Source organism: Protopterus annectens, chromosome 10.part0 (assembly GCF_019279795.1).
Source record: "Protopterus annectens isolate FY-2018-M chromosome 10.part0, PAN1.0, whole genome shotgun sequence".
In the NCBI taxonomy this organism is placed as follows: Eukaryota; Metazoa; Chordata; order Ceratodontiformes; family Protopteridae; genus Protopterus; species Protopterus annectens.
The window spans coordinates 1,000,834,426-1,000,849,730 of record NC_056744.1 but is presented as its reverse complement, the minus strand read 5'-3'; the positions used below and the strand labels follow the sequence as shown (position 1 = coordinate 1,000,849,730).

Genomic DNA, 15,305 nt, shown 5'->3' with positions numbered 1-15,305 from the left:
CTTTGGCAATTGTAATTATTTACATTACGATACACCTCTAAATTGTATGAAGATGAGAGCTCAAAATGGGTGACGCTGAGTTGATTAATGTCAGGGACATTTGATAGGTATGCATATACCAGTAACTTGCAATTATTTGTTTACTTGTTTTAGTATTTGGTTAGTGAAGAGGATCAAAACAAGATTTCTAAATAATTATCACTTTATTTTTGAATGTTTAAAAATTTGAGCCTTTTGATATCAGCAAATTTTAAGGTGACAACAGGCTACATGTTTTAGAATCAGTGAGAGGCAGAGAGAGAGTTCAAAGACTAAAATGCATTGCTTGTTCCACTGCCATCAAAAAACAGAAACAACGGTGCTAGTAGAATACATATAGCAAATGCAAATACAGAAAAATACTATGGTTTACAGACAATAAACATTTACTTTATTTATATTTAAGCTATATTTTTATTATTTATGCTTAAGTAATATAAAAATAGTTTAAATATAAAACTGTTTTCTTTTAATTACCAGTGTTATTACTCAGAAATACATTTGAAATAGTTTTCTCCAGGTAAATTTTCACGTAAGGGAAAACTGCTTCAGTTATCTATATTTATATTTATATTTATATGTATATTTCAGCTACTAAATACATAAAGCCAATTATTTAGTATGTAAATTAACTGACAGAAAACAGATTGACATACAGACATCTTAAAGAGGGTGGGAATTACTTGCAACTAGCATCACATGGGCTGGAGCTTGCTGCTCTGCATCCTGGTGTGTTTTAGTGTAAATAATCACCACAACTTTGTCATTCTCTTAGCCAGTATAGACATAAACACATTATAATCATGGTTCAGAATTTAAATGGGTACATATGAAGCTAGGTCTGAAGGGTCTTTGCCCTGTTTGTGCAATACAGCCACCACAGCTGTCTTCCAAGACACTGGTACTCCATTGTGCATTGAATCTTGTGTGATTATTAAGTGATTTATAACTATGTGGCACGGTGGTTATAACTTCTACATCACAGCACTTTAGTCTCCAGTCCTTTCTTTGGCTGTATGTGGAGACTTCAAGTCCTCCACTGCCCACATGAATTTTCACTAGTTTTTTTGTTTTTGGCCAGCATCCCAAAGACATGCTGTAGGTGAATTAACGATATCTTCCAAACTGACTGTAGGCATACTGTGTGTGTGTATGTGTGTGTGTGTGTGTGTAATTAGCAATTTCTTCCAAATTGACAGTAGGCATGGTGTGTGTGTGTGTGTGTGTGTGTGTGTGTGTGTGTGTGTGTGTGTGTGTGTGTGTGTGTGTGTGTGTGTGTGTGTGCGTGGGCATGTGTGTGTGTGTGTGTGCGTGTATGTGTATGTGATGTGTAAATAATAAAACATAATAGTTAACTTAGTGACTGTAGAGGAAGCACTAACAGAAGGTAGGGTTTTGTGTTTGTCTGGTTCCAGTAATTGCTTTTGGAGCCAGTAAAGCTGAAACATAAATCTTCCATAGCAGCCATTTACTGAAAAAAGAACAAAACGTACATTTCAGAAACAAAGCAAGAAAAGGGGCTACTAAGTTAGGCCTGCTGAGGCCTTATCAGAGAGGGTGGTTAGACTGACCAGGAAGGCACAACCATTCATGTCTACCAGTGGGATTATATTATGAATGCTTCTTGGCATATTTGCTTCACTTATAATAAGTAAGAAGGACTCAAACTGCCCATTAGAGCTGCAGCCATCAAAGGGGCAGGAAAACACTCTAGAGAATCTGTTTTTCTCTACTGTACCTCAGCATCTGTGAATTTCTTTGGAGTACTGAAATAATGTATTGTAGCAGTTCCATACATCATTGTTTTTTCTATCTTAGGTTCATTCGTGTTGTTCTGGTGCAATTCTCCATGTAGGCCTTAAAAAAGAGAGAGAGAGAGAGAGAGAGAGGAAGATAATGCAGATTTGTGAATACTTTTTACAATGGACCTTATTTGTGCAATATATGTGTAACATTAAAGACAGAGAGTTAATACAACCTGATACAAAACACTCTAAAGCATTAATGTACATTTTCTCATAATGTACCTAACCATAGGGTAAAACTGAATTGTTAAACTTTATGGATTCTCACCAACTCCCCAGTGGCATATTTGCATATTCACCTGATGAGAACTCTCTTGGTGTGAAGGTCTCATTCCTATCACATTGTGGAACCTGGGGGTTTATCTTCTGAATTCATCTCCTCTGGACATAAGCATGCAAGTGTCACAACTACAAACCAACCCATAGTAGCTAAATTCCCAGCAAGCAATGCAAGATGCCAGCAGCTCTCTAATTCTTTACATAGGGCTGTTGTGCATTGTGATTCAGTTATCAGAAGTAAAGAATCTACCCCCCTTCCTCAAAAAAAAAAAATATATATATGGGATACATAATATGGATTTATTGTATTTTATACCAAAGTCAGAAGGTTCCTCATTGTCTACTGTTGCAGAATCTTCTTTTCTGGGTACATGTAGTTATAGTACTATTTGGTGTGACATTCAGCAGATAATTCTGACTTGACCAGCTCTGAAATAATCTAATAACACATCTCCATTTCCTCTTAAGGTTTACCTAAAACACAGGAGTACAGAAAACAATAATGTTGGCACAGTAACTGTAAACAAAAAGGTGAAACTAACAGAAAAGAAAATGTATAACCAAAATCCTATGGTAAGACTTTCTAAAGGTGCAAAGAGGAAGGTAAAATTCAACTCAGAAATTAGTGAAAACTTCTTCAAGGAGAAGTTATGGACTGATAGAATATGTTGTAAGAAGGGAGACAGACTAGAAAAGTTGGTACATTCATAAAAGTGTTAATATCTGTAATGAGATAAAATAAAGGAGAGAGAGGCAGACAGCTGTCACAGACAAACTGCAATACTTGTAGACCACAAAGAATCACAGTCGTCTTCTGACAGCATTTTTAGTTACATTATATTGTAAGATGGATGTTTTACATTGAGATAATAACGTGGTATCCTCTGTTTTACTCCTTTGAGGCTCTAGTTTGTATATTTATCAGTCAGGCTTTACCTTTTTGAGATACTCTTTTTCTTGGATTTTTTTATGGATGAAATGTTAAACTGGGTCTTACCTGCTTGAGATGGTGGTAGCTCCGGTTGAAATAAAATATCTCATGGCACTTATTGAATAGCACAGGGCTTCTTTAGTTAAAACATTCTTCAAATTGCAAAATGAAATGTGAAATCATATATGTGCATTATTCATACTTGAAATACCCATTGGGTACTCACATCATATTTAGGCATACTATTACTAGTTTTTCTCTCAGTCTACCTTAGCAAAACTTTATTTTCTTATTTCCTCCTTCAACTGATATCTTAATTCAACAGTAACTCCTTTTTATGTCTCAGATGTTCCAAATAGCATCAAAGGCAACATTAACCAGCTTTTCTCTCTGACTCATGTTACTTTACTTTACTTTACTTATAACATCGATATAAAATTATGTTCAAATCCACAGTCTTTAAACCTGGCATTGCTCCTTTCTTGAATAACTTTTTTATAACTTGCTCATTCTTTTAAAAGACAAAAAGGATTTCATGATTCCTCTATTTTCCAAATGTCACTTAATCTTTTGTTAATTACATCATAATACACTGAGCCCTTTTACTGATAGTGTGTGTAATAATAGTCTCCATACGAAGTCCTGCGTCATCAAAATAGCACCAAACCTTTTCTTTTTTGATTTTCCTTATTGAATCATTTACTTCCATCTGCAATCCATCCCTAGAGCCCATATAATAACATTTTTGCATGGCTTCCTCATACCATTATGTTCTGATCATCCTTATAGTATTAGCAATATTTTTTACTCCTGTATTATCTTTTGGTATCTTGTGATTATTCGTTTCCCCAAAATTCTTTATACTTAGCCCTCAGTAAAATAGATAAAGTTTTGCTTTTTTCATGTTTCATAAATTTCAAGGTCCAAAATAAATGTATATATATATATATGGCAAGAATTAATTAATTGAATTTAGCCTCCTTTTTCTTATTTATTGTATATTACACCTCTTTTTTTTTACTGTGTTCTATCTATAATGTTATAATATACAGGATATTACATGCAACAGTATATTTTCCCTGTAGAAGAGAATATACAAGTTCCTTTTATATAGTGCCATTTGTCTCAAACTACTGAGTTTATCAAGTAAACCTTTTTTCTAAAAATAAAAAAAATGTCCATAACATCATAACATTCCAAATCTCTGCTATGAAGTATTCTCAATGTTTTGCTATTATATCCTGCTTTCCAGACTTTACTCCTAATACTCTTTCTTCAGTAATGTCAAAATTCACACATCTTCTTCCATTATGTCTACAAAACCTTCACTTTTTCCTTACTAATTCTTGGCCCAATATATCTCAATTGTATCTCCATTTCATTTAATAACTACATCATCCATCTTATATTGTTTGCAGTTTATTTAATTATTTATTCCTTTGTCAACCAGGGTAGAACTCTGATTTAATGGGACCATTTTCAGATTCAACCAGAGGTATGCAACCAAGGTGAAGAATACAATGACATACACATAGAGTGTAAAAATTGAAAATATATATGTGGTGTGTGTGTGTGTGTGTGTGTGTGTGTGTGTGTGTCTATAAATATCTATCTTATATATATATATATATATATATATATATATATATATATATATATATATATAAATATATAGATGGGTCTACCAGACATGGTCGACAGGCCATATGATCGACACTCATTTGGTCGACAGTTCATTTGGTCGACAGGCAGATCTTCCCCCCTCCCCAATGTTGTGCGACCCTGGAGTTGATATATATAGTTAGGGGGGGTGTGGGGGGTGTGAAGCCCCCCACATAACATGCTTGTCGACCAAATGAACTGTCGACCAAATGAGTGTCGATCATATGGCCTGTCGACCATGTCAGGTAGACCCATATATATATATATATATATATATATATATATATATATATATATATATATATATATATGTGTGTGTGTGTGTAAATATATAGATAGACCAATAAAAAAAAAAAACAGCCTGTATGTACAAGTACTCATTGTGTGAGCATACAAGCAAGGAGTAAATAACATACATTCAGCAAAGTATATCAGGGAAAGATTATCCCACACTTAATATTATATGAGAGAGTATTTTGGTGACGTGTATGGAGCCTAGTTTTGAAGGTAATGTTTTAGTTTCTGTCTAGAAGTTTTTGAATGCTTGGATGGATTTGATGTCACCTGTGATGGAATCCTATATTTTTGGAGTGATCATAGAGAAGGCCATGTTTTATGCTTTTTTAGTTTAAAGAAGGGGGTTAGAAGGTGTGTAGTGGAGTTACTCAGGGGTCTGAGGTCATAAGTTGGCAGGAGTCTTTCTGGGATCCTACGTGAGATCTTTTTGCTTATTGTTTTGTTCCTTAATTGGGAAGTTCTGCAGTCACCCTAATGTAAAGACATACAGCTTTTTAAAGGCTGAGCATTCTCAAAAATGGTTACACTATCCACTTATGTTGCACTGACAAGCCTATAAAAAGTGTGAAACATATCATATCTACAGATTGTGGGGTTTGGAGTTACTGGCCTAAATACCTGCTAAAAATAAAAAGTATCTGTAACACTTGATGTCCTTAGAAGGTTATTTGCATTATTCTCCCTGGGCCTCCTACAGAGGAGGTTTAGGGTATTACACAGTAGAAACTTTGGATATTCTTCATATTCATCACTGCTGCAGCAGCCTTTGCTATATTGGTTATATCCTGCTAAGGATATAACACCTGGCCAGCTTCCAAAGTCTCAGTGCACCTTCCATGCACCCAAACTGTCAAGTAGCTCAATTAAAAACAAGTTTGGGTGTGAAACCCATCAGAGCTTTCCTGCCGCCAAAGAGTACGCTTCTCTGAGGCTTCCAATGATTGACAGTCAGCTTGGACTTTCTATAGCTGGGCAGATAAGTTCCCTTTGGCGAAAAAACTTCCATTCTCTTATTTCTTTTGTGATCTTTAATTGATTTCTTCTTCAGGAAAGATATTTTAAAGCTAGAACTGCTGTGTTTTAATGGATAAATGGAGCAGGGTTTATGGGGGCTTGAAATTTTGCCAGGTTATCACTTAATAGCAGAAAGTTAGCCTTACTGTATTTCCTGAATATTCCAGGTTTAGCAGGGGGTCCAGGTTTTATTTTACTTCAAAGGAGACCATTTTGTGGTCTGACCTTACCAGGAAAGACATTACAGTAGGGGATGTGCAGCATTCTCCCATATTAGTGAGGACCAGATTCAGTATGGCTGTACTCCTGCACCAGTGTATTGACTATCTGGTTCAGGGAGTTTGTGTTTAGAAAATCCAGGAATCTGTGTGCCTGTACATTTAGTGTCATATAGAATTCCCAGTTAGTAATGGGGTAATTAAAGTCTCCCATGAATAGGGTGTTGGGTTGGATGTTTAGTGTTTCTTTTTCTTCTTCTTCTTTCAGCTTTTCCCGGTTAGGGATCGCCAGAGCGGATCACCTGTCCACTCATGATTGGCAGTGGAGTTTTACAGTGTTGAGTTGACAGCTTGGCGCCCAACCTTCCACAGAAGGCACACACACACATGCACTCACACCTAGGGCCAATTTAGAGGGTCCAATCCACCTGCAGCATGTCTTTGGGATGTGGGAGGAAACCGGAGCACCCGGAGGAAACCCACACGACCACAGGAGGACATGCAGACTCCGCAGAGAAGGCACCCCAGCCGAGGATCGAACCAGCGAACCTCTTGCTGTGAGGTGACAATACTAACCACTGCACTGGATGTTTAGTGTTTCTAATACGTTTAAATATATAGTATGGATTTCCTGGGTCACCTGGGGGACCTATAGTAAGGAAGTGATATTGGATTTTCCCTATGGTGATTTGAACATGGAGCAGCTCAAGTACATTGTCCTGTTTGACCAGCCTTGAGGTATATTTATTTTTGATCTAAATAGAGACACCTCCACCTTTAGTCCCTGTCTGTATAGTAGCTGGTCTAAAGGTGTGGAAAGCATTATAACCCTGCACTGTTAGTGTGCTCTCCATGGGTTTAAACCATGTCTTAGTGACTGGACAGACATCAGCATTCTCTAGGGTGAAAACAGCTTCTAGAGAGTGGAGTTTTTTTATTTAGACTACTAGCACTGAGGAGTAATACCTTTAGGTTTTCTTGGTTTTGATTTGCTAGTACTTTCAGCTTGGCATTGCCTAAAAAAGGCACTGTGGGGAAGACAATGTTTTAGCTAATATTTAAAAGCCTAGACGGGAGAAGTGCAGACCATCTCTGGCAAAACAGCACGGTCTGTTGGCCATCTCCTTTCAAGTTGACAAATATCGCACCCCTTAGAAAGGCATCAGAAACTAAGCCAATTATTAAAGTAAATCATCTTTTGTTCATATTGTGGCATCATCTTTTGAGAAGGTAAAATGTTGCTCAATGCTAGTCTTCTACCAGCCTGAGACACATATTCCATGAGCTCCATGGTGTCTCTATTCATACAGTCTAGGGAGGTACATCTCAGGTTATTTATTCCCACATGAACTATGACTGAGTCATAATTGTGGTCCAATGACTTGAGTGCGCATATGATGTGATAGATCCTAGTCCCTGATAAGCAACTGACCGTGACTTTCTCCTTACTCAGGGACATCAGTGTGTCTCACAATGGAGTCTCCAATGACCAGAATGTTGGATTGTGTGGTGGCTTGCCTTATGGGCTTAGAGGCAGAGGCTCCATGAGATGTGGGTCTATGTGTTGATGTGGGTGTTGTATTTAAAGACTGCATTTGGGGCTGCTGAGAGTATTTGTTATGTGTACTTATTCTAGGAGGTCTTTGTGGTTTAGGAAGTTTACAGTTAAGTGCCTCAGCATATGTAGATCTATATGTCTGCTTTGAGTTGTGTTTGATGGGTATAGTGTGTGTACTACTGACAACCTTATTGACATTAGGAGTAATTTTATGTGAGAGCTTTGCCTCCAGTGACATTGTGTAAATACATCTCTCACACATTGCATCAGTTTGTTTGAGAATTAACTATTCTTGACAAAAAAAAACTATTACCATAAACTCCAACAAACCCAACCACATAATCCACAAAAATTCTGGTCAGGCATTAACAGGCTAGTTCATCCAGGTCACTCCAAAACTCCTACCCCATCTAACTTGACTCAAAGCACTCCCATCCAAATTGCAGACACATTTAACAGATTTTTCTCGTACTAGCAAATACCTTATTCCCAGCTAGCACCACTACACCACCCTCAATAGCTAATAATCCTCCTGCATTTACTCTACAACCAGTGCCAACATCACTCATCCATATGCTTCTTCAAAAACTTAAACCTCGTACTCCATCAGCTGACCTCCTCCAAGCTGAACATCTGCAAATGGCAGCTGGTGCACTAGCCTACCCTATTTCCATCTTAATAAATAGAACTATTACAGAATGTACCATCCCTTCTCTTTGGAAAGTCTCACATATAATTCCATTGCATAAGGGTGGTAACTCAACTGAACTCACTAACTTTCGACCCTTTGCCATACTCTCTCCTTTAGCAAAAATCATGGAGAAATGTATCCACCAGCAGCTACTCAAGCATCTCCTACAAAACAAGATACTGGCTGACTGCCAGCTTGGCTTTAGACCATTCCACAGCACTACAACTGCTCTCTTATCCTTCTCTGACTGTATTAATAGAAATCAAAATAACAACCTGCTTTCCTCTGCTTTCTTTATAGACCTCACTAAAGCTTTTGACATGGTTAATCATCAATTAATGTTAGATACACTACAATCACTTCCCTTGGAAACTCAGGCAGTCAAATGGTTTAAGTCTTATCTAGGTAACAGACAACATGCAGTCCTCTGGGACAATAAACTATCTACTCAGCTCCCAGTCACTCTGGGTGTCCCATAAGGCTCCATTCTGGGACCTCTCCTCTTTTCTATTTTCATTAATGATCTCCAAACCACCTGCATACAATATGCTGACGACTCGACATTAATCTGTGCCCCAGCCTCTTCAGCTGAACTCCAGTCCAGTACCCAAAGAGTACTTACCTTAGTTGAAAACTGGTTCCATCAACGCTGTCTCCTCCTTAACCCAAAAAAAACTAAACTATTACTGTTCACTCCCACACAGACATCTACATATATTAATTTCACAATTAAATCAAATAATAGCACTGTAATAGCACCAGACACAACCACCAAACTCTTAGGTGTAACAATTGATCATAATCTTAACTATGACAATCACATAAACTTAACTATCAAAGCAGTTAATAGAAAACTTGGTTTCCTTTACAGGCTTAAAGCTTTTCTTACACCCTTTGCCAGGACTACTATTGCTCAAACCCATCTAATTTCCACCCTACTTTACACCTCCCCATTTATGCCAACCTATCTAAAACTAATCTAAACAAACTGGCAACCTCCTGTAACAACATCGCCAGATTTGCCACCGGCTCCCCTTTTAGAACCCACCACTGCCAAAATCTGAAACAGCTAGGATGGCTGGAATTTCAAAACCAGGTTCTTCTTTGGCAATTTACTGTCACTCACAAGGTCCTATACCATCCCACTAATACTCCTGCACTCTGTAATCTTATTAGTCCTTATACAAATCTCAAAGCTCTATGCTCAGCAAATAAGTTACTAGTTGCCACCCTTAAATCCAATAACAAATCTGGTGACTGCCTGTTTGCTAACTTTGTTGGAAACACTTAGAACATACTTCCAAATGATCTAACTTCCCTTATATCTACTCCACTGTTTAAGAACCAACTAAGAGTCTTCCTTAAATCCCAATGGTTATGTACATGTTCTAAACCAGACTGACACCCTCTCCCCTTGCTAAAATACCTCTAAACTTCCTCAACACTGATATGCATTTCTTATTTCCTTCACTATTTGTTTACGTTGCTCTACAATTTTTTTCCTAGTTTTAAGTCAGTATTTTCTGTTCCCGGTCAAACTACTACATAATAAAAACTAGCCTTTTCAGAGATTTGTTACATGCCATGCCCTGTGTACATCTATGTATATAAGATGTTTGTTACATGTCATGCCCTGTGTGCATCTATGTATATAAGATGTTTGTTACATGCCATGCCCTGTGTGCATCTATGTATATAAGATGTTTGTTACATGTCATGCCCTGTGTGCATCTATGTATATAAGATGTTTGTTACATGTCATGCCCTGTGTGCATCTATGTATATAAGATGTTTGTTACATGCCATGCCCTGTGTGCATCTAGTATATAAGATGTTTGTTACATGCCATGCCCTGTGTACATCTATGTATATAAGATGTTTGTTACATGTCATGCCCTGTGTGCATCGATGTATATAAGATGTTTGTTACATGTCATGCCCTGTGTGCATCTATGTATATAAGATGTTTGTTACATGCCATGCCCTGTGTGCATCTAGTATATAAGATGTTTGTTACATGCCATGCCCTGTGTGCATCTATGTATATAAGATGTTTGTTACATGTCATGCCCTATGTACATCTATGTATATAAGATGTTTGTTACATGCCATACCCTGTGTGCATCTATGTATATAAGATGTTTGTTACATGCCATGCCCTGTGTGCATCTAGTATATAAGATGTTTGTTACATGCCATGCCCTGTGTGCATCTATGTATATAAGATGTTTGTTACATGCCATACCCTGTGTGCATCTATGTATATAAGATGTTTGTTACATGCCATGCCCTGTGTGCATCTAGTATATAAGATGTTTGTTACATGCCATGCCCTGTGTGCATCTATGTATATAAGATGTTTGTTACATGTCATGCCCTATGTACATCTATGTATATAAGATGTTTGTTACATGCCATACCCTGTGTGCATCTATGTATATAAGATGTTTGTTACATGCCATGCCCTGTGTGCATCTAGTATATAAGATGTTTGTTACATGCCATGCCCTGTGTGCATCTATGTATATAAGATGTTTGTTACATGCCATGCCCTGTGTGCATCTATGTATATAAGATGTTTGTTACATGTCATGCCCTGTGTACATCTATGTATATAAGATGTTTGTTACATGCCATACCCTGTGTGCATCTATGTATATAAGATGTTTGTTACATGCCATGCTCTGTGTGCATCTAGTATATAAGATGTTTGTTACATGCCATGCCCTGTGTGCATCTATGTATATAAGATGTTTGCTACATGCCATGCCCTGTGTACATCTATGTATATAAGATGTTTGTTACATGCCATGCCCTGTGTACATCTATGTATATAAGATGTTTGATAAATACTAGCTATTCATTTCCTTTTGCTTTCCATGTCTAACCCACTACTCTAAATCTGTTATAATTATTCTTCTATGGTTATATCAACTGCTCTAAATCTCTTTACACCAACTCTAATATAATTATTTTTTTTCTTTTTTCTCACTCTATTTCTTATATTGTTATTTATTTTTCTCTTTCCCTTTTTTCCTCTCTCACCTACTAACTTAAATTAAATCTATGGTAAAGTGTTTTTTTTTTTTTTACATTAATCTAGTGTTATAATGTTTTCTTTAATTAGATGCTTTGTATTTTTATTCAATTTAGTTAATCATGTTTTGGAACTTTTCTCCCCAGGCCTCAATTGAAAATGGACATATATCCAGTTAGACTAGCCCAGTCAACAAATGTAAAATAAAATAAATAAAATAAATAAATACAATAAATAAATAAAATTAACTGGTTGTCAGTGAACACGAGAGAATGTCTGCATTGCCTCATGATGCCCATATCCACTTAGCTGGTAACTGAGATAATGGAAAAGTTCATATTCATGTCAACAGACCCTTTTTTATTGATTACATAGCTGGAGTGAAAATATAAAGCAAAGTCAGGAGTATTTTGTTTGTAACTCTGGGGCCAGTGCTTGTCACTGCAAACTAGTTGTCCTGTGTGCAACTAGGTATTGGAGAAATTCAATCATGATTTTACAGGAAAAATGTCACTCAAGGTGTCTGAGTCTGTACAGGGCACAGCCAAACACTTGAGGGGAAACTGATACATAGACCCTGAAATGGATGAAGTATTTAGGCAGATATTCTGAAGCTGAAAACAAATCAAGCAGTACTAACTGAAAACAAAGAATTAGCTTGTCATGAATGATGAAAAAAGGGGAGTCACATGAATGGCTACTGCTTGGCTACCACTATTGCTGGTCTCACTACAGCTTCACTCTGCTGGGATACAATGCTCCTTTTCTTCTTCTCTCACCAGAAGCGAAACTAATGGATAAAATATTTTCTGCAAATAAACTGTTTTTATTTTAACATTGTGTGGCTGCCATAGTGTTTGAAAGTGCTTTTTATTGTGATTTTTTCTGTCAAAAAAGTTAACTTTTCTGGACTGGTAGTTTTACTGGCATTGTTAGTTGTTTTCTCAAGACAGAGGTACCATTTTTGGCTTGACCATGCAACAGATTGTTAGTCCCACAGTTGGTCCTTCCAGACACAAAAAGAAAAAGTTAAGCAAACAGCCTTTGCCACCACAGCAGGCTAGCAGTTTGCCTCAGACACAGGCGAGTGACTCTGCTGTGGCCATTTGTTGTACCTCAGACCACTCATCTTTTACCCTGGATCTGGATCCATCTGGTGTAGCACCTACAGCCACTATGGACCGGGGGTTAGCCACATACTCTGTATGTTGGGTTCCCCTGTGTGGGCAAGGGAAAACCACTTTTGTTGGGCCTGGGAGAGGAACAGGGAAAGTTTCTCTGTTGCGTCAGAATGCTGTGCCCATCCCTGGGGAAGTAGCTGCCATTAGTAACATGGTAAGCTTCATTTTTCCTGACAAAAAGAAACAGAAAATCAAGCAGGTATCTACTTCTCCTCAAATTTCTTTGGACAGGAGTAGTTTACTGGAACTGGCTCAGGGTTTGATTCAGGCTACTGATCCTTCTTTTAGAGTAGTTTTTGGTAAAAGAAAGAGGGATGTCTCCTTTACTGTAGAAATTCAAGATTCTGAATCTGAACAGGAAGATGCAGGGATAGAGTCAGAGCTTGTCCTCAGAATTCTGATTCAAACTCAGAGGAAAGCTCACTTTCTGATTCTCCCTGAAGGGATTTCTCTTTCTCTGAGACTATTGCTAGAATGTCCCAGTGTTTTCAATGGAAGAACACTGAGGTTTCTTAACCCCTCAAAAATACTATGAACTGTTAGAGAAGGATTTTCCAGAGGCTACACCCATTCCTCCTGTCCTGTCTACTTTAGAGGGTGTGCACCTTACTGCCTGCAGTTTTCCTGATAGTCAGACATCTGTCCCTAAAGAGACACATACAATGTACAAAGCACCTCAGTTTTTTTTTAATTTTTATACACCATTCCCAAATTGACCCAGAAGTTCTAGTTGACTCCTCTGCTGATAAGCACTTAGTTAATGCCAATCCTACTCTTTCTAAGGATGGAAAAAATATTTATATGTTTGGGTAAAAAAAGTATAACTTTGAATTTCAGAATTTTAAATTGTTAGGATCATATGTTAAAGTTTATACAGAGACATATTGTGAAAGTGTGAGGAATGTTTTATCTAGAGTTTATTCTTGTGAAGAAAAATCTACTTTGAATAACTTAGTTTCTTCTATTGGACATGTCACTACTCGTTGTTATGGCTTTAACAGGGTTTGCTCGGCTGCATTCTCAGAATCCTCCAGTTGATGTTAAAATGACATTTTAAATTCACCCTTGGATAGAAATTTAAAGTTTGGCCCGTCTGCTACAGAGGTGATCAAAATGTGTGATGAAAGGGGCAAGCTGATCCAGGGAATCTGAGATTATTCAGCCCTCCTTTTACAAATTGCCCAAGGGACTTTCCTTCTCCTCTTCCAATTTTGGCAAAAAAGCCATAATAAACAGAATTCAGGTAAACAGACTTTTAAGAAGAAGTGACAAGGAGGTTGCAAAAAGAAGTCTCAAACTTCCTAAAATGAAGGACACTCCAAGTCTAAATAATTATTCAAGATACCTTGGGACCTCTTCCTATCCTGGCCCTTTTTCTCATCCAGAAAGTCTGAATCTCCATTTTTCTCTTTGGCAACAGATTGTTTCAGACAAAATGGGTCTAAAACCATTCATCAGGTTTAAGCTGGCAGTGGGAGGAAATTCCTGTTTTCCAGGGGGTCATTCATCATCCTGCAGATCAGACTGTTTGGTTCCACTCATTCTTCATCACATGCTGTCCCAAAAAGTGATAGAACTAGTTCTTCCTTCCCAGGTGGAAAGGGGTTTTATTCAAGAATGTTCCTAGTCCTAAGGACAGAAAACACTTGTAGACCAATTCTGGATATTTCTTTCCTAAACCTGTTTGTGATAGTGCCCAAATTCATAATGATGTCACTTCACAACCTGTTGCCTCTTCTTCCTCTTTCAAGTTTCCTAGTAAAACTAGACTTAAAAGATGCTTACCATCACATTCCTATTCATCCACACTTTAGGTATTTCTTAAGGCTTTGTATGTTTCGATCACATTATTAGTTTTCTGCCTTACCCACTGAACCAAGAGTGTTCATAAAGTGGCTAGGTCCAGTTACAGCTCGTTGCACAGGGTATACACATTTTTTGTATTTTTCTGTATTTAAATGACTTGTGTATATTTGCACAGTCTTTTTCAAAATGTCAGGAATTTCTATCTTGGGGGGGGGGGGGTCTACTGCACAAGCAGGGATTCCAAGGGAACATTCAAAAGTCTTTATTGACTCCCTCACACAATGTTGTGTTCCTGGAATGTCAATTAGAAACTTCAGTCCAAAGAGCTTTTCTTCCACAGGAAAAAATATATCCTTCTTTAGATTTATTTCTAAAGTTTTCTAGTTAGACTTCAGTCACTGTGAGGGAACACCTCAGGATTATGGGTCTCATGGCATCTATGATTCTCATGATACCCCTGGCAGGTCTCCACATGAGAAAGATACAGTGATATCTGAAATCTCTTTGGTCCCAGAATTAACATCCTCTAGATTTTCAGATCACAGTACTGGGGTTTGTCAGATGAGGAATCAGTGGATGCAACAAATATCCTTAAATCAAGGTCCCCATCTCTGCTCCAAAGCAGCCAGTCACCACAGATGCTTTAGTCCTTGCTTGGGTAGCAATTTCAGGAATGAAAGAAAGTGCAGGGAAGTGGTTCACCAAGGACAGATAAAAGCACATAAATATCAAGGAGATGCTTACCTTGATAATGGCACTCAGTTCTGTGAACCATCTTTGGACCCTG

The 15,305-nt window shown here is 37.6% G+C and overlaps 1 protein-coding gene across 1 annotated transcript in view; it reads right to left on the bottom strand.

The window, feature by feature from the left end:
* The window catches only part of LOC122812819 (lectin-like), an 89,513-nt gene that overhangs the window by 45,965 nt on the left and 28,243 nt on the right, over positions 1 to 15,305 (bottom strand). Inside the window, exon 3 of the mRNA XM_044084872.1 lies at positions 1,778 to 1,896. Coding sequence (XP_043940807.1) covers positions 1,778 to 1,896 — 119 coding nt within the window. The remainder of the gene's footprint in view (positions 1 to 1,777; positions 1,897 to 15,305) is intronic.